The 26,565-nt window shown below is 42.5% G+C and overlaps 1 protein-coding gene across 1 annotated transcript in view; it reads right to left on the bottom strand.

Annotated features, from left to right (window-relative positions):
• Positions 1-217: 217 nt before the first annotated feature.
• Positions 218-26,565, bottom strand: part of LOC135711059 (uncharacterized) — a 58,834-nt gene continuing 32,486 nt past the window's right edge. The window contains exons 6-9 of the mRNA XM_065233803.1: positions 22,245-25,988; positions 15,645-16,295; positions 15,176-15,581; positions 218-1,940 (exon numbers count right to left, since the gene is read on the bottom strand). Coding sequence (XP_065089875.1) covers positions 1,216-1,940; positions 15,176-15,581; positions 15,645-16,295; positions 22,245-25,988 — 5,526 coding nt within the window. The 3' untranslated portion in view covers positions 218-1,215. The remainder of the gene's footprint in view (positions 1,941-15,175; positions 15,582-15,644; positions 16,296-22,244; positions 25,989-26,565) is intronic.

Consider the following 26,565-nt stretch of genomic DNA (forward strand, 5'->3'; position numbering starts at 1 on the left):
TCAGGGCCAAACTGCTGGATGCTCACTATGCCCCTCTTACCCCTATATCCGGTGTATATTAAGATAATCGCCGGTTCTGAACCTTTATCCCGCCAGTGAGTAAGTAGCAGAGGGTTACTAGTCGTAAAATGTCGAATTCATACGAAGGAATTTCTCAATTTTTGCATAGAAAAAAAAACTTGACCCTCGACGGCAGCTATTCGGTATTACTGTTTCTTTTCATTTTCATTGTTGTTTTCCCTCGGTTGTGAATGAAGGTATTTACAATATTTAGTTAGAGCAACACTTGGAGCAACATTGTTCTCAATGTTTCTTAGGTCTGAAAGCATTTTTCGCTTCAAATTTGTTTGATCTGTTTTCTGCAAGGTAGTTTTTACACTTCTTCGATTTCAGAACAGCAAAACGTATTGGTGTTGTGGATATTCTGCAACACGCGGCGAGTTATGTATATGATTCGTCATCAACTTTAGTACGTTTGGACAACTTAAAGACGCAGCTTTGGATGAAACGCACTTCACCCTTTCGGTGTAACTATTTTCTGTTGTGATAGCAGTGGTAGTTGTTGATGCATATGTAGGTATCTACTAAACCAATCGTTCAAAAATTAAAATAAAATGAGTCATAGGACACATTATTCTTACAATCGGATTCATCTATGCATAGGCATGCAACATTTTCGATCTAACATGATCAGCAGAATGTGATACGGTATGGGAGAGTATTGAACAAGTAACACGTGGGTGAAAGCATCATTACGGACGAGTAACCTCTCGAAGAGGTGTTAAAGTTTGTATTTTCATTTGAAGACAAAAAAGCCTTCACAATTTTACGGGGCTACCAGCAAAAATACCCTATCAGATAGTCGGCATTTACGATCAGAATATACTAGAAGATAGGTTTCGCCAACTCATCTGACATGATATTTCCCTGGCACCGGGCAGGTGGGAATTCCACCAAGTGGCAGTCAAATTTGCATTTTCGTGTAGTTTTGAGCTGGCAGAGGTTCCCTTTCTAGCGCCCTACAAATCCGTTAATTTCCTCGGTGCTTCCCTAATTAACTGAGTGTTGGCAAAATGGTTTTATGGTTTCTATGGCACTTCTGTTTGAAGGCAAATTGCAACTGGCAATACAATGTCTATTGTTCAGTTTGGATTTCTAGGAACGATCGCGAGAATATTCCACCAATCACACATTACACTACTACACGATGTCGATTCAATTGCTGATAATACTTTGGGCAAGTTCAGCCGCCGAAGGCTTCCCAGCTCCTGTTCCGTTTGAGGAACTTACAACACTGCCCAAGCTGGGTGCTCTACCGGCCGTACCCACTCCGAACGCACCACTGTCGTATGCGATCGGATCCGAGTTGGACTGTTGCAGTTGGGTCAAATTCAGATTTAAATTCAAACTAAGATTACCCGTCGAACTGAGCAAATCGTTGTACAGGTCATCACACGAGTGGGCGTGGCTACTCATCGATGAAGAGATTCCGTCAAAGATCGATGCCGACGAAGCCGGACTGTCCGATGTAGCTGGGTAGAGCATTGTAGATACACCCGTCCCAACCGACGAAGCCGGAGTGCTTTGCTGTTGATGAAGACCCTTCTGCGAGGGTGTGCCAATCGGGGCTTGAGGCCGAATTGGTTGGATATCTTCACCGATACTAACGCCACCGGGATTGTTATCGTTGCTGATACTGCTACTACTGCTGCTTCCACCGCTGCCATTAGAACCACCAACGTGGTTGCCGCCAGTAACCGACGCAGAAGCACCCGGAGATTTCTTATTCGTCACCACAATGTCCTTTACGTTCAGATTAATTTTGGGCTTGTTTTTCGGTGGATCGAAATAGTAGTTGAAGCGCTTGAACGATTCAATGTCACGCTCCTCCGATTCCAGCTCGTTGAGGTTGACCATCTGGTTTGGCGCAAATATATTTTCTAGAATAGTAAGCAAAGTATTATTTATAACCAACAGATTCTTTTGCAACGGTGGACAATGTGTAACATTCCGCATTTCGATTTCATTATTATTTTCGATTTCATAGATAGGTAATATACCTACTTCCAAAATAAAATGTAACATATTCAAGATAGTTTTTGTGCGTGCGCAAATCGAGCTCCCTTTTTTCCCGAACTTACTTAATTTTCATGTTAACCAAGAAGTAAAGTCTAGGATCTCAGCTGTCAAAAATTAAAAAAAAAAAACAAAACAATAGACGGAATATGGTATTTTTTTTTAAATAACTTTGAAAAAAATAAAAACGCTACAATACAAAGTAGTTATTGAAACCAGTGGTGTGCATTATTTGCTTTTATTTACTTTCTCTTTACTAATATAAATAGCAAAAATAACCGTCTCATGGTTCTCAAAGCTTACACCGCTTGGCTCATCTTTCTATGTTACCCGTATCTACAAGCTGGCAAACTGAGCTAATTGAGTTCTAAAACGATAATGAAATCCAAGACAAACAAACGTAACTCTTTCCCCTCCATCGTCGGACACGCATTTAACTTTCAATTTAAATATTATTAGTTTCGCGAATCCCCCACCACAGCGCTGGCATCGACATTTCTATACATTCTATCGAACTATACAACATTGTTTGAGACTTTGAGTGAGTTCCGTGACGATATTTTTAAGGCCTGTCTGTTGTCTCTCTTTATTAGTTTTTGTTTGTCTTGTCCCCGTCTGGATGAGTTTTATCGTCGCACACTGGTCATCGTAGCCGGTCGAATTCTAGAACCGCACTACCGTTCGACGATTTTCGCATAGCTACCTAGGATCTTTGCTACGACATCATTGTTCTCACGGAGACATGCTTGGATTCACGCACGCTCTCTCGTCGGCTGTTCGGCGACGAATACGAAGTTTTCCGTTGCGATAGGACTGCAGCTAATAGCCGGAACGTTAAAGGTGGAGGTGTTTTAGTAGCTGTAAATTCTAGGTTTAAAGCAAGGTTACTAGAAAATAATGCTTGGATATGCTTAGAGCTGGTGTGGACGTCGATTAAACTGGCCGATCGTACCTTGTTTCTCTTTCCTCCCGACCGTATATGCGCACGTGACATCATCCAAACCCATTGCCAATCGGTTTTCTCTGTTCTGGTATACCGCTAAAGCAACCGATGAAGCTATTGTGTTTGGTGACTTCAATCTCCCGGGGATTTCATGGAGAAAAAAAATCGCAACGGCTTCCTCTATCCTGATATGGATCACTCTGTCATCGATTCCAACGCTTCACTCTATTTGGGCAATTGCAGCTCAGCCACTCTTTCTCAAATCAATCATGTTATTAACCAGGACAACCGCAGTTTGGATCTTTGCTTTGTAAGCGCCCAGAACATAACTCCTTTCTTATGCGAGGCGCCCACTCCTCTGGTGAGACTGGATCGTCACCACCCGCCGCTACTGGTGACCAGTCTTGTAAGCGGTCACCGTAGTCGACGCATTTTCTGTGATAATCGACAGCCTTTGCTTCCGACACTTGCAAAACAAGCTATCAAATTACAGTACCAAGCTAAAATGTCATATGACAGGCTCTGTCATACGACACTGTCGCCGAAGACCGTCACGAATGTATGTATTTTAGTTTTTCTCATAATAAGAGCTGCTGATGTTGTGCTTGTGTGAATTCTGAAAATAGCAAGCCATGATGTCCTTAAGCCCGATTCAAAGTAAATTCAAGCATTCAAGTGATCATAACTCAAGAATTAAATAACATAGACGGTTGATCAAAACGTCAAACAAAAGGGTATTTATTCAGCTTTCAAACGATATATAACAAGTTATTACATTTCACCGTTTCGAACGAACTGTCGCACTTTACTTGTGATCGATGCCATCATGATCTGCACAGTCGCTGGTGACACTGTACCGGCGAACTTATTCCACTTTAAACGCATATTTGTTGTGCATTTGTCACTTCTTTACCGCATACTCGAAGTTTTCGCTTGACAATTGTCCAATATTTTTCGTTCGGTCTGAACTCAGGGCAATTCGGAGGATTAATCTCTTTGGCGACGAAATTAACATTGTTTGCAGCATACCATTCTAGTACCTCCTTAGAGTAGTGGCAGCTGGCTAGATCCGGCCAAAACATAACATTGGTCTTGTGTTGCTGAATGAAGGGTAAAATCCGCTTTTTCAGACACTCTTTAATGTAAACTTTCGACGTCATTGTGTGAGACGTGATGAAAACCTTGGTTTTAGGGCCACAACAGCAGATTCCTTGCCAAATCATTAGTTTCCGAGCAAACTTATCAGCAAAAACAAATTTATACATGGAAGGGACATCCCCACGACCAGTTGCCAGGTAAAATTTTCGTCCGGAGATTTGTTTATAATCCATTTTGACATATGTTTCGTTATCCTTTAAAATACAGCCATCAAATTTCGTCAAAACTCGTTCGTATAGTAATCTTGCTCGCTTTTTGACCACTAAATTTTGTTTCAGGGAGCGATTCGGATGTTTACTGGCACAAAAAGACTTATATCCTTCTCTTGAAAGTATGTTACGCACGGTGGAAAAGTTGTAAACGTATTTGTTTGCCAAATCACGTATGGAGACACCTGGGTTGCTTTTCACGTAGGGTTTTTGATCTAATTTCCGTCGTACTAAGCACAACCCGCGCTTTACCTCTCTTTTCTGAACGAGTTTAAACAAAAAATGGAATATTTCTGTCAAAGATGATGGCAAATTTATTCACCTTTCCATACGTACCGTTGGATTTGATAAAGAGTCACAAATTGTTGAGATATTGTCTAAAATCTAACACTGCTTCTTGATTCTAAATTCGTTCTACGAGTTTCAATTCCGTCCTAACGCATTGAAACGCTATTAGATTTTCTTCGTCCTACGGATAAACGTAGAAAAAGAGGATTCGCTAGGAGCGCTTCTTTTGTTTTGAGAACAATGAGCGTAAATATTCATACAATGCGCTCTAACAGGATTTATGTTGTAGCTAATGAACTAACGCATCGGAACAAACCTATTATTGATTAAGGCACGGTGAAATCACAGACAAACAGACGTAACTCTTCATTGTGTATCTTCGTTCATGCATTTAACGGTTGATTTGAATATTATCAGTTCCGCGAACTACTCGCCGCAGCGCTGGCATCGGATCACTTTGACGTTTCTATATACTCTATAGAAATTTCATGCAATATTGTTTACGAGTTACCGAGCAAGCCTGTTTTCCGCGAGAAGCCAGATAGATGTCGTTACTGAGGTTATATGTTTTGAGATACTATGTTTTCAAGAACAAGTTTTTCAAAGAGTTACGTCTGTTTGTCTGTGGTGAAATCATTGATATTATAGATCTTTTCTGATCGATAGAACGGAAATGGGCGATTACGACGAAGTAGCGCTCTACCCTACCTCAACACCTTTCCCCTCAGCTCTTGGTCCCTAGTGCCACTTTTATGATAGATGCGCTGTGCTCTATCCACACTCAGAGTATCCTTGTAACGTTTGATTACAAGACTCACCGTTGACTTTGGGAGTTTTAACACTTTTGCTATTTTTGAGACAGACCACCAAGGGTTCTCTAGATGTTTGTGCACAATTGATTTTCTTTTCTCAAGTTCCATGATCCGTAATTTCGGGATGCGTCGATCAATCGAGTAAAACTTTTCACCAATTTCTTCGTCAATGAAACATCAACAAATGCCTGTCGTTTTTTGTTCCAACCACCAGGGGCGCGGTGGTGTACTAAACCGTGCGTCCAGATTTACTTTGAATCGAGCTTTAGGAACAACATTTTTGATCAGAAATGGTATAATTTACTCCAAATTGAGGAATTAGAACAAAATCACACCATAGTGGTTTGATAATTTTCTTTTTGCTCGAATGTTGTTCTTCCGTTCTTCCGTTTGTGTTGCGTGAGAGAGACGACAGCATGAGGTTTTCGACCCACGGTTGTCAAAACTTAACTTCTTGTTTGTCACAAATAACCATGCTCGGATAGCAGGGTTCATCGATAACTTTCCATCTATCAAATTTTAACTAAAAGTTAAAAAAAATCGCCAAATGGTTCAGAGCCTTAGATTGAAACGTTAAGCAGATGTAATGGAGAAAAGCGAAATGGAATGATGTGAAACGGAACGCAGAATCAAAATAAAACAGCAAATAAGGGGCTGTTCATTAACTACGTCGACAGTTTTTTTTTAAGATTCTGGACCCCCTCCCCTCCCCCTGCGTAGACAATAGTTCATAATTTTTTTTTGTATGGGCCGTGGATAATTTCCAACCCCCTCTAAACTGTCTACGTAGTTTATGAATAGCCTCTAAGGCTACCAGAAACTTCCTTTTTTGATGGTCATAGCGTTACTAGAACTTTAAATTAAAAATGAAACCACCGTCATCGGTTTGGTGAAACCATAGAGGTAACGAATAGCGAATCAAAACAAACATTTTGTAGTACTATAATTTTGACTAGAATTGGGTCCGTTAATCAATTTACTTGGGACCAATAGGCTAGTCAAGTAGTGAGCCAATTTAAAATCGTTAGTTTCGTATTGATTGTTGGTGAAACTGCCATAACTGAATAATAGGGATGGTCGGGTATGTGACCGACCTGAACTCGAAAAACTCGCCAGGTACGGATATGAGTTGTTTTGGGGTGTGTCCTGATCAGCTACAGTTCAATGAACACATATACTTATTTTTAAGGTTTCTGTTTTTGTCAAGTCACATCATGATATGTGATTTGTTGCAGAAATTCATCAAAAAAGCTTGTTTTGATGCTCAAAATCACTACTTTCTTAATTTTTAATACTTTACTAGCGAGATTTTTAGCTCATTGGCTAGTTCATTTAGACCATCTCTTCTGAATAGCTAAATAGGATGATTTTAATTACTGAAAAAAACCACCTTAGGAAATAGTTCCGATACTGTTCCGAATTGATTGTTTTCGGTAACAAATTCAAAATGGAGTTATCTGCAACAAGTCACATATGCAGTAATACAATATTTTGGTTTAACTTCCAATTTGAAATGTGACATTTTGACAGCCACCATAGTGATACCAATCGGTGGAAACTAACGATTTTAAATTGGCTCACTACTTGACTAGGCTCACATAACATATGTGGAACTTCATGCAAAATAACTGACTGAAAGATGACCCCTTTTCTGTGCTGCCTCAGTGGTATAACTGGTATAGTTGGCCATCAATCTGTTAAAATAAAATTTTCATGATATCGACACTGAGCGTTCACAAGGACCAATGTCGAAACCGTAAGCAATGGCTAAATGGCATAAATTTAACGTAGTTCAAAGTCAATCTAGTTCAAAGTCAATCTATAGCGGTGCCGGTGGTGTAGTGGTAAGCGTGATTGCCTCTCACCCCAGCAGGCCTGGGTTCAATCCCAGTCGGCGCCGCCGGGATGTTCTGAGGCATAACATCTCTGATCACGGGAAGTAAAGCCGTTAGTCCCCGGTTCATGAGTTGATGGGTCGATAGGTAGGGTCCAGGTGTGGGAGCTGCCTTCCTGGCGTCGGTAGCATTGGTGCTCAGCACGGAAAACAAGATCGACGGAAAACAAATCCAAGAAAGAAAAAAAGTCAATCTATGCAAGCCACCAATTCCATTGGATAGAGAGACTCTCCATTTACACAATCATCGTGGTGGATTACTTGAGTAGTTTTTCATTCTCGAGAAATTCCTTCCCGAGGCTAAACAGCTCCTTTCAGCAATCGCCAATCTAGAGCTCTCCCCGGTGTCTAGCATACATTGGTGTGGACCCAGAGATTGGAACCTGCCCGGGCCCATTATCGACTTGACGATAAAGAAGAAGTTCAAGGCAGGATCCAACTCTACGGCACTTGTGAGATCCGTCGCGGAACTCCAGAGAACCAGATACTGCAACCACACTATCCGTTACTCCGATGGATCGGTTTCCCGTGAAGGGGTTGGCATCGGCATCACGGGCCCCCAAATGTTCGTACTTCATCGACATCCAGACCAGACCAGTAGCAGAAGCGGTCTCTGCTTTTATTGCTGCTACCACTCTCTCAAACAAGACGATTGCCGTATTTTATTTCTAGCCCTCAACTCAGACTTTATCAAGCACTCATGGATCCAAGCCATTCAGCGGTATGCCCCCAAAAACACTACATTTGTATGGATTCCGGATCACTGCGGCATTCGTGGTAATACGAAAGCGGATCATCTAGCGGCTTCTGGAAGACAAGTCCAACTGTTTACCAAGGAGGTTCCATCGGGGGACCTGAAAAAATGGGTTGCCAACAAAATCTGGGACTTATGGTCACATACATGGTCCCAATCAACAAACATTTTCATTATAAATGTGAAGGCTGACACACGAAGATGGGAAGACCCCCCCTGACCACCGAACTCAGGTTATCCTGGCAAGACTCAGAACAGGCCATACCAGAGTCTCGCATAACTTTTCAGGGAGCGGGCCGTTCCAGAAATTTTGCGAGCTCTGCCGCACCAACTAACACATAATCTGGAACACATAATCTGCCACTGTACTCAATACGAAGGCTCACGAGAGCTGTACGGCAGGCCGGCCTCTTCGATCAAATATGAAACCTGCCAAAATCCCGACCACCGCAATACAAATCTTAAATCTTATCAGCCAAACCAAAGCAAGATCCTCACCAATAATGTTAACAATCAAAACTCCGAACGAAGACAGCACATTGACAGCCTCAGTACTTAACTAGAGGAGGCCTCTTATAGACCTCCTAACATGATAAAAAAAGGACCCCACACTATCTTTTCAGAGAAGAACCAGCCAGCGGCTGAAAGTCTCTATAATAAAGAAATCATCATCATCATCATTACAATGCGATGTAAATTGCTTGTTCTGCAAGGTAAACATCGAAAACATGAGTTGTAACTTCATCCTTATCGACCAGCTTCATATATGATAACAACCGTGGCCTAGTGAGATCCAAATTCAAGATAGAGCTGGAATTAGGACGTAACAGCTTTTGTAAACAATGACTTCTCTCGTTGATTGCTAGATAGTCCAGGCACACCTACACAAACCAACATATCCATCGGGTAGGGGAAGTCTTCCCCCACTCGATGGTGATGTCAATTTGCCAGAGTCATGACTTTCGAGAAATCATCGAGAGAAGTCATTGTTTACAAAAACTGTTACGCCCTAATTCCAGCTCTATTTAGAAGTAGACAACCAACGGCAGCAGCACACTCCAACAGTCCAGGATCAATTCTCAAATCAGACCCATTAAAAAAGGCATGTGTATGATCCTCGGTATGATCTGCCTTCTGGTAGGTTTGTTTATATATTTGTCGATTCAATTTTGGAGTCGGTAAAGTAGAAGTCGATAACGTAGAACATTGTAGAACTATGATGTGCAAAGCTATTGATATCACCATGTGAGGCACATAGACTCCAAGTGTGTCATAAGTCATACCAATAGTGTTGAGGCATGGTTCAAAGCACGACAGAAATGGAAAAATTTAGACTACATGATTTTGCAAGAAACAATAACGTGTCAATTATGTTGAGTGTGGACAGGACACACCAAACTACGTGACAGTTAAAATCAAGCTCTGCTAAACCGTGACCACACACCACCCACCCCAACCTCCCTTTCCATCTCCTCTCAGCCCCTGAACTGCCCAGGTGGTAAATGGGCAGTCCAACTAAATATTACATTCAGCTTTGCCACCTTCTTTAGAAAACTAGCCTAAATCGAAGACAACATATCAAGAAGACTGGCAACATTGCCTGCATCCAAGCGATAGACACAATAGCGCTGCGCGCCCGAGCGAAGGTGGAAGCAACGCATAGAAACCTTTCTTCTGAGGATGGAACCTTTGCTATCCAATTCTATAGGAGCTTTACCTTTGAGCGGCAGATGGGTTGTATGAGAAAATGGAAGAGTTGCCAGTCTTCTTGGTTGGTCTAGTTTTGGCCGTTCTATTTCAAACGTCAAAACCCGAGCAAAGTCAACAATTTTTTTACCGCGAAATTGACCTCTGATGGTCGTTTCCGGGTGAGATATGTAGCTTTAACAAAAAGCCTTGAACTGTTCGTCATTTTTAAAATTGCTTCCCAGTAAAATAATAATAAAAACCTGTATTTATCCACCTATGGTCGTATGTAATTTTTCTCGCATGATGTCGTATGTTGCGTTTTGGCTCATGTCAGAAACTGGCCACTTCCCTGGGGGTTCCTGAAAAATGCCCGAAAGTGGGTGAAGTAGTCCTGGGCACTATATTTGACTTCCATTGATCTTGTTTTTGAATTCAAGTGTGATTTGCTGTGTTGCATGATGGGTTTTGGGTCAAATCAGAAACTGGCCATTCCCCTGGAGGAACCCGGAACATACCCGGAAGGGGCCAACATGGTCCTGGGCACTATTTTTGAATTCATATGTGATTTGATGTGTCGCGTGATGGGTTGTGGACTATGTCAGAAACTGGCCACTTCCCTGGAGGTTCTCGGAATATTCCCTGAAGTGGCCAAAGTGGTCCTGGGTACTTTATTTGATAACCAGTGATCTTGTTTTTAAATTCTCATGTGATTTGATGTGTCGCGCGAAGGGTTTTAGATTAATTCAAAAACTGGCCACTTCCCTAGGGGCTCCCAGAACATGCCCTGAAGTAACCAAGGTGATCCGGTGTACTTTATTTTATTACCATTGATCTTATTTTTTGAATTCTCATGTGATTTGATGTGTCAAAAGATGGGTTTGCAATCTCCAGAACCGGTGTACCGAATCCGAAATTTACATTTTAGAACTAGTCTAAAACAAAATGTAGACCACCGGTGCAAGGGCTCGGTCTGGATCTGTTCCAAAATTTTAGATCAAATCAGCCAATTGGACCGCCGCTAAAGATCCCCTTACGTTTTGAAACCACCCAGCACAACCACTCGACTTCGGGTTATGTTCGATGGTTCAGCACCGACCGACACTGGAATTAGCATCAACCAGACCCAAATGGTGGGTCCAACGGTGCAGAACGATATAATTTCGATTTTGCTGGACTTTCGTTCGTACAAATTCGTCTTCACTGCAGACGCCCCGAAAATGTATAGGCAGGTGAGAATGCACGACGACGACATCCGTTACCAAAGTATGTTCTGGCGCGAAAACCCAGCGAGACGATTCGTGTCTACAATCTACGAACCGTTACGTACGGACTTGCTTTATGACCGTTCTTGGCAACAATGGCGCTTCGCCAGCTTGCAGAAGACGAGGGGGAAGAATACCCGCTCGCTGCTAAGGCGGTTAGAAAATCCTTCTACATTGACGACGTACTTACAGGTGCCAATACGTTGGCGGAGGCGATGGAACTCAAGAATCAAATTATCGGCTTGCTAGGGCGAGGAGGCTTCGAAGTGCACAAATTCTGTTCGAATTCAGAGATACTGCTGGCTATTGTTTCCGAGGAGAGCTGTGTGGACATAACGGATCCCACCGTCAATGCGATAATGAAGATTTTGGGGATTTCCTGGAACCCTAAAGAAGACAGTTTCACATTTTGTGTTGCGGTCTACCCTGAGTCAGATACTCTGCTGACCAAGCGAATGATTCTCAGTTAGATCTATAAAATCTTCGACCCGTTGGGGTTTTTGGGACCTGCAATAACCACTGCGAGGTTGATTATGCACGAACTTTGGGCTTTAAACATGGAGTGGGACCAACCGGTTCCGCATGCATTTGCGAAGGACGGACTATCGTGAACAACTATCCTGCTTGAACAACGTGAAGATTGCAAGATTCATTGCGACGAAGCCTGTAGTTACGAACTCTGCGGATTTGCGGATGCATCAGACTTGGCATACGGCGCCAGTCTGTATGCTCGCACGGAACGAAACGATGGAACAGTGATGATGAATATAGTGTGCAGCAAGTCACGGATTCTCCCAAGAAAGAAGAACAAACAGAAAGAAATTACAACGCCCAAAGCAGAACTACTAGCAGCCCTGTTGCTGTCTCAACTCACTGTGAAGCTATTGACGGCATCGAGAGCGTTTTCAGTTCTGTCGCATTATGGTCAGATTCACAGATAGTCCTGTGTTGGCTACAGAAATCTTCTGACTCACTGATTGTATTTGTTGGAAACCGAGTCAGGCAAATCCAGTAGCTGACTGAAGGTTTTATTTGGCAGTACATACCTTCGAAAAAAAATCCTGCTGATCTGATATCTCGTGGCATGTCGCCATCGGATCATCCAGGATGCAAGCTTTGGTGGCATGGACCGCCTAGGTTCCATAGCGCACAACCGTATCTCGAACAACCACTACCGCTATCGCAAGATGAAATACCAGAACTTCGGAGAACAGTACTTGTAACGGCACGCGGGCCGTCCAGGCTACCGACATTCGACAGAATCAGTCGGTATACTATAGTTCAGCGGTCGATGGCATATGTGATTCAGTTTTGCGATTACATTAAAAGCGGTCGAAAGCAGCTTACTAGAGGATTGCCCACAGTTTCGGAAATGCATCGAGCAGCAGTTTTGATCATCCGAATAGTTCAAATCGAAGCTTTTCACGTGGAGCTACAAGCGATAAAAGGTAATAAAGAATGCAGAATTACGTTTCAAAATTTGAATCCATTTATCGATGCGAACGACGGAGTACTGCGTGTTGGAGGACGCTTAAGGAACGCAACTGTACCGTACGAACACGGACATCCAGCACTACTTCCCGAGAAACATCCGCTCACCGTCACGCTGATACGTCATCTACATCGCGCCAATATGCATATCGGTCAGCGCAGTCTTCTTGGGGTCGTCCGGCAACAGTATTGGCCACTCAAGGCGAAGAACGTCATCCAGCAGGTGGTACGCCACTGCATACCATGCTTTCGGATGAGGCCAAAGAAATCAACTCAACTGATGGGAGAGCTTCCGGATTACCGCCTTCTCCAGTGTTCTCACACACGGGATTGGATTTTGCGGGACCCTTCAACCTTCGATCAAGTGCAACTGCAAGGAACCCGACGAGCACTAAGGGTTACGTTTGTTTATTTGTTTGCATGGCAACTCGGGCTCTCCATCGTGAAGCGGTTTCGGACCTAAGTTCGGAATCCTTCATGGCTGCGCTCCAGCGCTTTGTTAGTCGTCGTGGCCTCGTACAGAAATTATACTCCGATAACGCGACTAATTTCGAAGGCGCCAAAAATGAAATGAATCGCCTTGCCGAATTATTCCGCAGTGAGCAGCACACGCGTGCTGTGAATGAATACTGTGTACCAAGGGGAATCGAATGGTCGTTCAGTCCTCCACGTAGCCCACATTTCGGTGGGATCTGGGAGGCGGGAGTTAAATCAGTGAAATCGCACTTGAAGTTGGTTTTCGCTGAACATCGATTGACGTTCGAGGCGCTGTCTACCGTCCTTACCCAGGTAGAAGCTATTTTGAACTCCCGCTCTCTAACACCTGCTTCTGATGATCCGAATGATCTGACCGCTATCACACCGGCTCACTTCATAATAGGGAGGGAATCCCAAGCCACACCGGAATCCTTGTACGCCCACATCCCTCAAGGCAGATTGTCCCGTTTTTACAGGACATGAAACAGAACAGAAGTTCTGGAAAATGTGGATGAACGATTACCTAAACGAACTACAGAAACGCCAGCGAGATATGAAAGTCACCGAATTCAAAGTTGGAGCGATGGTCGTTATCGTTGATGAAAACGCACCGCCTCTGAAGTGGGCTCTCACCCGCATAATCGAATTGCAACCGGGCAAGGATGGGCACACACGCGTGGTGAGTTTGCGAACCGGGCACGGTACCTCTAGGAGAGCCGTTAAGAAGGTCTGTCTATTGCCACTAGACAACGAAGAGGACGACAATCCTGTGTAGGTAGCTGATGTATTGAAATTGCCAATTTCAACGCCCCTCTGGCATTAAGACAACCTACGAAGAATACAGAAACCATTACACACATCCTCACATGAACCGATTATTAGTTCAGAGTAAAATTGTCTGTTGAATCATTAACACGCGTTCTTTTGATTTCGTCCGAAGAAATTCTTTTCCACTGAAACCGAAACTCTTTCTTTACAGTCCATTTCCCGCGAGTGTCAAGGACAGTCATTTTCAAAAGACTCCACTCGATCCGAATACAAAAGCTAGTCGCTTTCGGATCGGAATCGGATGAACCTTTAGAAATCTCTTGTATCACTGTCTGTTAACTCGAAAACATATTCAAACCGTTGATCAATTCTTGTAAATAGGTAGTATATTGATTGTAACATTAACGATATTTCAAGCGTTTAAAGTCGTAACGGCCTATATAACTGCAATGATCGATTCTCTTCATCGATTTTCTCTTTTGTTAATAACTCGGTTGGATTAACATGTCTCGGTGCGTTTGAAGATGCTTTTGCTAACTAATACAACCTTCTACTAGGAATATTGCGAAGGAAAAAAAAAACGGTAAATTGGTTCACTTAACTGTAGCAAAGCAAAGAGAATATCGATGAAGAGAATCGATCATCGCAGCTAGGCCCTCCAAACCTTCATAAGTGCAACGTAACGGTAATTTTTACTAGATAGAATTGGCATGAGTAAAGGTTGACAATCACATTGTCGGAGTTTGCAAAAATAGTTACAATACATAAACAGTGAATGTACAATTATGAACAAAATGCCTAGACCATTATAAAAACTGAAAATTCACAAATCCCAACAGATTTTCGTTGAAGTTTCATACTTTTGAATAACTTATTCATTATTATAGGTGCACTGCAAATAAAGACGTCAAAGGCGAAGCAACGAATTAAGAATACTTAAACAACTAATCATTACAGCAGCAGAGAAATGCATACGGTTTACAACAAAAGCTGAAAACTTACGACATAAGCATCGAATCGCATCAATACCCACTGGAAACACCTCTCCAATTAGTTCTCGAACCAAGATCTGTCGTTGGTAATTTGGAATGCAATAGAAATCAAATAAAACTGAACACAAGTTTTCACACGATTCATCACTGATCAATCCTTTATTTCAAGTTTACGGAACGGTTCTCTTACAGTAAACTTGGGTAAGAATAATTGTAGACGCTTTTCCAGCGAATGACTGCTACACAATTAGGTATTTTTTTGAAATGACGGTATACAACAGCCGCGACTGTACCATCAAGTCAAGTCATCTAAATCATAAGATTTCAAAGCAAAACTCCTCTGTCTCTGTGATTCTACTGACCTCCATATTCTCCGAGTAACTGTTGCTGCTGCTGCCGACTGATGGGCTGCAGCTGAAGTTGTTGCATCTGTTGCTGCAGCTGCTGCTGCAACTGCATCTGCTGTTGTTGGTACTTTTGTAGGAACAAACTCGTCTCGATATCGTTCAGGGCAAGCAAATTTGCAGAGTCCCCGGCGGTACCACTGCTGGTAGCATTAGACGTCACACCGGTTGCCGCCTCACTACTGATGGTAGACCCTACCGGAGACATTAGCAGTGGGTGGGTCGCTTGGGTTGGGTGGCTAAAGCCGGAAGATGTCATGGAACTACTTCCCGCTGCCGGTATTCGTGTAATTTCAATATCATTGGACAGATTTTGGCTCTGCTGGCGCAAGAACTTTGACTCGTTGATGTTGTGAATGGTAACCTGGTTGTGGGATAGATGGCGTTTAAAAATTGTTGATGGACTGTTAGGCTCTCGCATGCTTACCTCACTATTCAAACGCTGACCGGGCTGCAGGTTCTGCAGGAAAGACAAATCATCATATTTATGATTCGTGGAAGAAGAACCCGCACCCAATCCATCGTAGAAGGGACCACCACCTGGCGACTCATCACAACAGTGTCCACCGCTGCAGGATCCAACACTAACGGAGGAACTATTTCCTCCGAATAATCTCCTGCAGCTGTGCTCATTGCCCACCGACATGGCTGCGGCCGCTTGCGCCCGTGCCTGTGACCTTTCGGAGCCGATTGCACTCACGGTCGATGATGGCGAACTCATTGGGAAATAACTGGTCGAAGGATTCGGAGTGCTACCACCATATTCTTGGCTACCACTCAGTCCGTACTGTAGGCTTTCAAACGGTGAGTAACATCGTTGAGGTTGACCGGTTCCGGTAACAGCTGACAGTGGATTGTACAGGTTAATGCCGCCATCCGCTGGTGAACCTACTCCGTTCAATTGTTGCCACGAACTCTGGTGATGGTGGTGGTGGTGATGATGTTGGTGCTGCTGCTGCTGCTGCTGTTGTTGTTGTTGTTGTTGCTGCTGCTGCTGCTTTTGTTTTTGGGCATTTTTCATCTCACTGCCAATGGCCGTGTTGCACTTCCGTGGAGGTTCAATCGTGGCCGAGAATGGCTGAAAACAGAAATCATGGAAAAAAAATATTATTTCAAATAAGTTACAAACTCCAAACAATGATATTTTTTCATTCGACGGTTCGCTTCGCAAGGAGGATTAGACTTATGGAACACTTATAGCGAATTTGTTTATTATCGGGGTTGGAACCAGTTCCAACCCAGTGCGAAACCGAACTTTTTGTCAGTGCGAACCTTAACCTGAGGTAGGTTTTAAAAACAAACGATCAAACTGACGTTTGTCAGGAAGCAAGCAGAGTCGATCTTGATACCCGATCCAGGTTGGAACTGAATAATAAACAAATTCGCTATTAGTTTGTTTCATTCTTTTATTTACCTAGTTAGGCTTAAAAAAACTCTACGAAGCCACATCGAATAAATTTATAAAAAAAAAACAAGTAACCCAGTGTACTGTATTAGCTAACAGACACTCAGTCCGCATCGTGCTCTCTTGCCGTGCGGATCTATTTGCTTTTTGCTGAAGGAAGTGTTACTACTACCTAAAGCTACAACAAATTTTAACAGCACTTTTCAGTGCTCAACCTGTAAAAAATTTTCTACCTTGTTCAACTCTTATTCCTCTTCGATCCTTGTTTGGACCCTACCCGAGGTAATCCTTCTTGGATATCGATTTGGAAAATTCCTCTTCGATCCTTCAGATTCTTATAGTAATCTGCTTGGAAGTCGATTTGGATAAAAATTTACTGCCGCCATGGCGCCTAAACGCAAAAGAAAGGGGCAAACTCTTGACCCCCCTTCTGATGAAATTAATTTGAGTAATCAATTTGATTTGCTCACGGATGATGAGAATGATCCATCATCCAAGAAAAATTCTAGTAAACTTTCCCGGCTTAATGCCAAGAAGGAAAAGATTCCCCCTATTGTGATAACCACTACCGATTTCCATGCTCTTCGCATGGAACTTTTGAATTTCGTGAAAGTTAAGTTTTCACTACAAATTGGACGTCGGGGTGAATGCCGTGTATTGGCTGAAACCTTGGACGGATTTAAATGTCTTCTCAAGTATCTTACTGAGAAGAAGCACAAATTTTTTACTTACGACACCAAAACTGAACGTGTGTTCAAGGTTGTCATGAAAGGACTGCCCAGTGGTGAATCCCTGGATCAGATCAAAGATGAACTGGCAAAATTACTTGGAGTTGTGCCACTCCAAGTAATCAAAATGAAAATGAAATCCCGTCCTGGCGATTCGCGCAACGGGATTTCTAATGATTTTTATTTAGTTCACTTCAAGTCTAGTGAACTAAACAACCTTAAGGCCTTAGAAAAAGCTAGCCTTATGCTCCATGTCCGAGTGAAGTGGGAACACTTCAGGAAGACTGGAGGAAATTTCCAAAACCTCACCCAGTGCCGTAAGTGCCAGGGATGGGGTCACGGAACTAAAAATTGCTACATGCCAGCTAAATGCATGAATTGTGGTGATTCCTCTCACGCAAAGGACGACTGTCCTGTGAAGGAAGATCCTAAGAAATTTAAATGTTCAAATTGTGGTGAAAACCACAAATCCAATTTTTGGGAATGTAAGACTCGCAAAGCGATCCTACAATCTCGTTCTAACCGTCAGGTAAGAAACGCTCCACGTTTCCGACCAGGTACAAATTCCTCTGCTGTTAACAACGGTCAGCGAGGAACAAATTCTACATTCGTACCCGTAGGTACAAATATCTCCCCTGCTTCAAATGTTTCATCTGTACCTACTCCCCTCGCTGCTAACAATGTTCAGCGAGTTAATGGAGCTACCTATGCTGCTATTGCAGCGGGTAGAAATCAAAATACTAACCAACGTTCTAATGGAAATTTTGACAATTTTGACTTAGGAAGCATTACTGCCCCCAAAATGGAATTTTTACAGAATTCATTAATTGACATGATTTCTGATATGCTTAAATCTAACTCCATGTTTGATGCTATTCAAACTGGAGTAAAATTTGCAAATAATATTGTCATGACTTTAAAATTCAGTAATGGATTTTAAAGCATTAAATATTGTAAATTGGAATGCTCGATCTCTTAAAGATAATGAAGACGAGCTATTTAATTTTTTAAGAGTTCATAACGTGCATATTGCCGTTATAACTGAAACGTTCCTTAAACCTGCCCATAAGGTTAAGAAGGACGCAAACTACTTGATTTATAGAAATGATCGTCTTGATGGACCCTGTGGTGGCGTTGCCATCATTATTCATAGACGAATCAAACATAAAATTCTTTCTTCATTTGAAACCAAAGTTTTTGAAACTTTGGGGGTTTCTGTTGAAACAAAATTTGGACAACTTACGTTTATAGCTGCCTATTTGCCATTCCAATGCGTAGGCCAGCAAAAGAATTTTCTCAAGGGTGACCTCCAGAAACTTACCCGTCATAGGTCTAAATTCTTCATTATTGGTGATTTTAATGCAAAACACCGCTCATGGAATAATGCTCAAAGCAATTCCAATGGTAATATTCTGTTTGATGATTGTTCTGCAGGTTATTACACTATTCAATATCCAAACAGCCCAACATGCTTTTCTTCTGCAAGAAATCCCTCCACTATTGATTTGGTCTTAACTGATTCATGTCAACTTTGTAGCCAATTGGTTACCCATGCTGACTTCGGTTCTGATCACCTTCCAGTAACTTTTGAAATATCCCAAGAAATAATTTGTAATCCCAACAGCTCTACTTTCAATTACCATAGAGCTGATTGGGAGCAGTTTCGAACATTTATGGAATATAACTTCGATCCAAACATTCCTTTGCAAACCAAAGATGAAATTAATTATGCTCTTGAATCTCTGACTACTTCTATAGTTGAAGCAAGAGCTGCCTCAGTACCAAAATGCGAGGTTAAATTCGATTCAATTATAATAGACGATGATCTTCAGCTCTTGATCCGTCTTAAAAATGTCCGTAGGAGACAATATCAAAGAACACGCGATCCTGCCATGAAAGTTATCTGGCGGGATTTGCAAAAACAAATTAAAAAGCGATTCTCTGCCCTGAGGAACAAAACTTTTGAAAATAATATTTCTAAATTAGACCCGAGTTCCAAACCCTTTTGGAAACTCACAAAAATTTTGAAAAAACCTCAAAAGCCTATTCCAGCGCTTAAAGAAGGTGGTAAAATTTTGATCACAAATTTGGAAAAAGCTCAGAAACTTGCTAAGCAATTCGAGAGTTCCCATAATTTCAGTTTGGGTCTTACTAGTCCTATTGAGAATCAGGTTGCTCGGGATTTTCTGAATATTTTCTCTCGGGAAAATATTTTTGATGATTCCTGGGGGACTGATTTGGACGAAGTAAGGTCTATAACTAAAAATTTTCAAAATATGAAAGCTCCAGGTGATGATGGAATTTTCTATATCCTCATCAAAAAACTCCCAGAGAGTACCTTGTCTTTCTTGGTAAAATTATTTAACAGATGTTTCCATTTGGCATACTTTCCTGATAAATGGAAAAATGCAAAAGTTGTTCCAATTTTGAAGCCGGATAAAAATCCAGCTGAAGCTTCTAGCTACCGTCCAATAAGTTTGCTTTCTTCAATAAGTAAACTTTTTGAAAAGATAATTTTGAATAGAATGATGCTTCACATCAATACGAACTCAATTTTTGCAGATGAGCAGTTTGGATTTCGCCATGGGCATTCAACTACTCATCAACTCTTAAGAGTTAACAATTTAATTCGTTCAAACAAATCTGAAGGCCACTCAACTGGAGTTGCTCTTCTAGACATAGAAAAAGCATTCGACAGTGTTTGGCATGAAGGTTTGATTGCTAAATTGAAAAAGTTTAATTTTCCACTTTATATTATGAAATTAGTTCAAAATTATTTAACTGACAGAACTCTTCAAGTAAATTATCAAAATTCCAAATCTAATCGACTACCTGTTAGGGCAGGAGTTCCTCAGGGTAGCATTCTTGGGCCTATATTGTATAACATTTTCACTTCGGACCTCCCTGATTTGCCTCAGGGTTGCCACAAATCTTTGTTCGCTGATGACACAGGCATTTCCGCTAAAGGAAGAAGTCTTCGTGTTATTTGCAGCAGACTGCAGAAAAGTTTAGATATTTTCTCTTCTTATTTACAAAAATGGAAGATTTCTCCCAACGCTTCCAAAACTCAACTTATAATATTTCCACATAAGCCTAGAGCTTCGTTTTTGAAACCTAGTAGTAGTCACATAGTCACTATGAACGGAGTTCCAATTTCCTGGTCAAACCAAGTGAAATATCTTGGATTAATACTTGACCAAAAATTAACTTTTAAAGATCACATTGAGGGCATTCAAGCCAAATGTAACAAATATATTAAATGTTTGTATCCTCTTATAAACAGGAAATCCAAACTTTGCCTGACGAATAAACTTCTAATATTTAAACAAGTTTTTAGACCGGCCATGCTTTACGCTGTACCAATATGGTCTAGTTGCTGCACTACCAGGAAAAAAGCACTTCAAAGGATTCAGAACAAAATTCTGAAAATGATTTTGAAGTTGCCTCCCTGGTACAGTACTACCGAGGTACATAGAATTTCGAATGTTGAGACTTTAGCACAAATGTCCAACAAAATAATTAATAATTTCAGGCAAAAATCGTTGCAATCCTCAATTGCAACGATTAATTCCCTTTATACTTAGATAAGATTTAGTTTTAGTTTTTAGTTTTAAGATATCAATTGTTATACTGACATGCAGGTTAAAAAACCTGTTTAAAATACTGAATTGCCAAGACATGAACAATGTAAAAACACTTAGATATATATCATAACAATTAAGGCTGGTACGTTACTGCAGTAGCTGGAGCACCTAGGTTAAAATGAAATGTAATTTATTTTGAATTTGGAACAAATAAAGAGTTAAAAAAAAAAAAAAAAAAAAAAAAAAAAAAAAAAAAAAAAAGCTAACAGACACATTGCCGGTAATCGCAAGTCAGTCCCATCTGCATTTTTATCATTTTTGAGTTAGCATCATTATTCAGTTTATCTTTCTATGTTTTTTGAGAGATGTGCTATTGAAAAAAGGTGGATTGTTCAAGAAAAATGAAAAACAATACCAAGCCAAATTGTCCCACAGCGAAAAGTAACCGCAAGTCAGTCCCATTAGAAAAACATATGTTTGAAATGTTAGACAATACATCGAATCATGAAATTTGTCTCAAGACAGATTTTGTCCACTTCCCCTAGGGTATCTGGATCAAGTCCAGATGTGGCCAATATAGTTTTAACGATACTCAGTTTGACAGTTTCTCATGTGATTTGATGTATCCGCTTGATGGATTTTGATTTAAAAAGAGGATACCCGGAACATGTCCGGGTGTGGCCAACATGGTGCTGGTCACTCATCATAACTTTTATTGATCTTATTTTTGAATTCTCATGTGAATTGATTTATCACATGGTGGGTTTGGCACGTTTATGAAAAGCTCTGGTCTGATCAAGCCCCATACCCACCAGAATATGTTCCGGCCATTGCTCTGGAACCAGCGGAACAAATCTAGAAACATTCAATAACGTTCTATGGAACCATGGTATCTTTCTACTGTTCAATGCTGTGCTAAACTAATGCAGCATCGTCATAGAATTGTGACTGACTTGCGGTTATTTTTTTCATTGACGTTAAATGTAATCGCAAGTCAGATTTTGGCCATAAAATAAAAATTTCACGATATTTTTCCAATATTTTTTGGTAAACATAGATGCATTCTATCACATTGTACGTTTATTTTTAAATTTATCCCTCCAAAATAAGTGTAAAATCAGAAAACTTGTAAAATCTTTGAACGCCGTTTTCTCATTTCCAGTTTTTTTACAAATGGGACGGACTTGCGATTATGGGCAGTACACTGATGAAGAAAGAGCCCACTGAAACCCTTGAAGAAACTTTCAAACCAATCGAAACGTCAAATGATTTTTTTTAGCATTGCTTCTAATCGTCCCATTGGTACTTACCGGACTGACATGAGACGGTCCATCCGCCAGCAGGCTCATCTCCTTGGCCGACTGCTGTTGCTGCAGATAGTTAGCCGTGGTGACGTTACTGGTGGCCGCCGAGACCTGCGGTGGAACTATTCCGTTCTCCACCAGATAGTTGGTGTTGAACGGCCGGAATCCACTGGTCGACGGTTGCACTCCACCGGCCAGGGCCTGATGCAGTGCCGGATTGCGAATAGTGAACATACCGTTGTCATTCTTGAAAATCGTTGCCCGTTGATCGTAGCCCAGGGGATGTCGAGTACCAGCCGGTTCGGCCGCGGCTGCAGGAGTAGGCCTCGCGGAGCCACCTTGGAACATTGGATTCCGAAGGGTGACAACGTTGTTGTTTCCCTTATGGTTTTTCTGTTTACCGTCGGATTTGGACTGACCACCGTCCTTCGAGGGATCATTCTTATTTTTGTTCTTATTCTTGCGTTTGTTCTTCTTGTTGGGTTTCTTTTCGCCGTCCCCAGAAGATCCTTTAAGCTTGTTGGTATCGACCATGATAACGGCATCCTGACCCGGAGCGGAGTTCATCATTACCGGAGGAGCCATCATTGGGTTCATCATGTACATTCCGGATGAACCCATCATAACTGGCGGAGGCACCACAGGCGGTTCTGGTGGCTGAACCGGCTGCATCGGTTCACAAATCTTCTTTATCGACTCCCGTTTAGCCTTGATGGCTTCCGCTTGGGCGGCATCTACCCGCGTGAGCGTGATACCAGGTGGCAGTTGAAGCCCTTCCACTCGGATTCCACGGCTCAACTGATCCATGATGCTTGCCCCAAAGGAGGTGTCGCCCGGTGGGAAGGTGTTTGGAATTTTCGGCAGAGTGGCACTGGTACCAGTTTTGGAAGGTACCGACGACGATGAGGACGACATGTTGGAATCATGTATCAGTTCCAGCGTCGTATCGGCACTGATGTTGACCTTCGATCGGCGATCGTTCATTGCCGCCTTCGAGAGCCTATCGGCATTTTTCATCGCTTTATCGATATGCCGATTGGCGGCTGCCGGTTGATGCTGTTTCTTTTGCTGGGGCTGAGATTGTGTTGGTTTGGCTTGTTCTTGCTGCTTCATGAGAAGCTTCTTCTGGCGCTTGGAAAGGTTGGGATTATCGAGCATTGGTTTTTCGGACACTTGAGCAACGCTAGCAGCGGGCTTCTTGTTGACGTTTGGTTGTTGTGAGTTGGCAGTGTTATGAGCGTTTTTAGAAGATTTCTGAACTGGCGGTGTCGGCTGAGGTGCTAGGTTCTCTTTATTTTTAACCTGTTTGACATCCTTGGCCGGAGCTAACGCCGGAGCAATTGCATGTTCTTTTACTTTTTCGTTTTTCTTTTTGTTAGCTTTCTTGTTGCCCGTTGTAGTTGATGGCACCGGGACCGGACTGGGTGGAGTCGGTGGTCTTGGTGGCTCTTCAACCTTCGGTAGTTCAGGCACCGGAACTGGTGAAGGCGTTCGCACAGGCACAGAAACTTCTTTCTGAATCACCTCAACTACACCCACTTCAACTTCGACTTCTTCATCGGATTCGGTGTCCTCCAGGTTTAACAACTTGAATGCGTTGTTATCGAACTCCGGATCGATGTAAACCTCACTCTTCTTTCGCACCAGTTTCCTTTTCGTGTGCTTCTCTTTAGCAGAAGCTTTCTTGTCTCGCTCCTTACTGTCATCAACTTTGCTCTTGTCCTTGCTCTTTTGATCCTTCTCTTCCTTCGGCTTCTGCGTACTTCCGCTGGAGCTTATCGAGTCCTTGCTGAGCTTCCTATTCAGGATCTTTCCCAGGGCCTTCTCTGGCGTCTTTCTCAAGTCGCCCTTCTTCGACGCCCCCCCGCCGACATCCAACCCGTCCAACTTGGCAACGATTTCATCAATTTCATCGATCTCATCCGCCAACTTATCTTTCTTCTTTTTCTTTTTCTTCTTTTTCCCCTCGTCACCACTCATCGCAGCGTAGTCTTGTTCTAGCTTTTTAGTCATTTTCTGAAGCATCTGCGCAGCAGCCTTAGCCTGGGCTTCGCTCATGGAATTCTTCCCCTTGTTTCTGATCTGACCTAACCGATCGGACATCCTACCGATTAGCGTGACAATGTCATCCTTCTTCTTCTTGTCCAACGTTGCCCCACCGGTAGTCTGGTGCTGTATTTTTTGCATCAGCTCGTCAATTTCTCGTATCGACTGCGCCTGTTGATTTTGCGACTGATCCCGGAGACTAAGCTTCAGCAGCTTCTCCGTGATCCAAACATCCGTATCGCTTGAGAATTGACTTTTCGCGATCAGATCGTTGAGCTGTTTAATATCACCAGCTGCCATCTTCATGGTTAGCTGATCCAAATGGTTTTGAATTTGTTGCTTGGTGGGAGCCTGGCCCTTACCCGAAGACGAGTCCGGTGAAACAAGCTGACCATTAATAAATGTGTACAGCAGTTGATCCTGATCCGGGGAAGGTCCCTTCGCCGTAACGGTTACCTGCGGTTCCGAATGTGGCAGGAAGGTTCGCTTGATGGTGACCATACGTCGGGCAGGATCTATGCTGACATTATCCTGTGGCATCATCATCGTAGATTGCTGCTGATGCTGCTGTTGGTGTTGCTGAAGAAGCTGCTGCTGTTGTCGTTGCTTCTGTTGCTGTAGTAGATTGATATTCTGCTGTAGCTTGGGAGGAAGTTGCTGAGTTGTCTCCAGTGGCACCGCCGGAACTGGGGGAGAAGACTTCTTTCCGGTTTCTGACTTTTCCTTACCATTCTTCCTTTCACTTTGTGGAGACCCTTCATCCATTTTAAAGCTGAATTCCGGATTGTTACTCCGGATACTGGTCACCAGGCTGTTGATGTCCGTTTGTAACTGGAACTTCTTGACTTCGTAGGCTTTGATGTCATCTAGAAGCTGGTTTTTGTCCTTCTTCTTAAGATTCTGCTGAAACTGTAGCCGTTTCTGTGCTTTCTGCTCCTCCAGATGAAACTCGGAAAACTTCTGACTGAGCTCTCCAAGCTCGGTAATCTTCTTGAGCTCTTGCTTTTTGTGCTTCTGTTTCACCTTCTTTGCTGTCTTTTTGTTGTCCTTCTGCTTTTCGTCATCGTAGTCGCCTTCGATGTACCGCACCAACGCATCCAGGGTTTCCTCCACGGGTTTCGGAGCTACATTTAGGAAGGATGCTGCATTATTTGTGCTTGGCCTCAAAGTCGGCTGCACCGCGTGAGGTTGAACCGGAGGTACCTCCCGAGCACTAATAGCCATCTCCGGTGCTCTTGCCGCAATGTTCATTTTGTTCACGGGAGCCTTCGTAACTACGGGAGCCTTGGCGGCCGTAACAAGCCCAGCAGCTGTTGCCACCGGTATCTTGTTATTGCTAATCTTCAAGGCTTCCATTTTCGATGTGATTCCCGACGACGGTTCTTTGCTTACCGCTGTCGTCACCTGGTTTCCGTTGGTGTTGTTACTAGTGGTACTACTGGTGCTACTGCTACTGCTGCTGCTGCTGTTGTTGTTGTTGTTGTTATTGTTGTTGTTGTTGTTTGTGGTAGCGGTGTTGGTAGTTACCGCGTTCGTTGAGTTGCTTTTGTTGGTGTTGATTTTCTTCAGCATCGCGCTGGGTGGAATCTTGATGTTTTTCAGATTCAACGACTTCAGCTGGTTATCTTTGTTGCTCTGGAGTTGCTTGATTTTCTTTCGCAATCGATCGCGCGTTTCGTTCGTTCGCTGGTTGTGGTTGCATTCCTAGTAAGAAGAGATATGTAACTATTAGTTTTCTTGTCTGCGAGATGATAATGTAGGATGAGGTGGGGTAACATGGGGCAAGATGGGTCACAAAATGATTACATACATTCAAAAGCGAATGTCTGAATTAAACTAACTTAAATCGTGATGTAGCGTTCAGCAAAGATGTTCCTCATAGTTTAAGCTACAAGTGCTGTAATTCTGAGCTAAATCGAGTGTACTTAACCAGATTCGGACCCTGGTATATTTGACGATAGTGAATATGCTTACGATGCGCACCATATACCAATTGGAGGCACCATATTCGACGCAGGTCCAAACTCGATGGACAAGTATTTCGCGAAATAGCTCCCAATAATCAACCACTAGTGTTTTATTAACACTCAACCTTTGCATTCGTCACGAAAAAATTTCTATGGATAGCCTTATTTGGCCAATATATGAGCGAGAGAAAAATTGCACAACAATTATCATAAGAAGTATTTAGTACATCATCCCAACTTTATGTAGTATGGTCGTACCATCTATGATATCGTTAGAGTATGGTACCCGTTTATTACCGCATGCGTGATAATGT

The sequence above is a fragment of the Ochlerotatus camptorhynchus genome, unplaced genomic scaffold (assembly GCF_037179485.1).
Source record: "Ochlerotatus camptorhynchus isolate MF236.1 unplaced genomic scaffold, CSIRO-AGI_Acam_v1.1 ptg000417l, whole genome shotgun sequence".
In the NCBI taxonomy this organism is placed as follows: Eukaryota; Metazoa; Arthropoda; class Insecta; order Diptera; family Culicidae; genus Ochlerotatus; species Ochlerotatus camptorhynchus.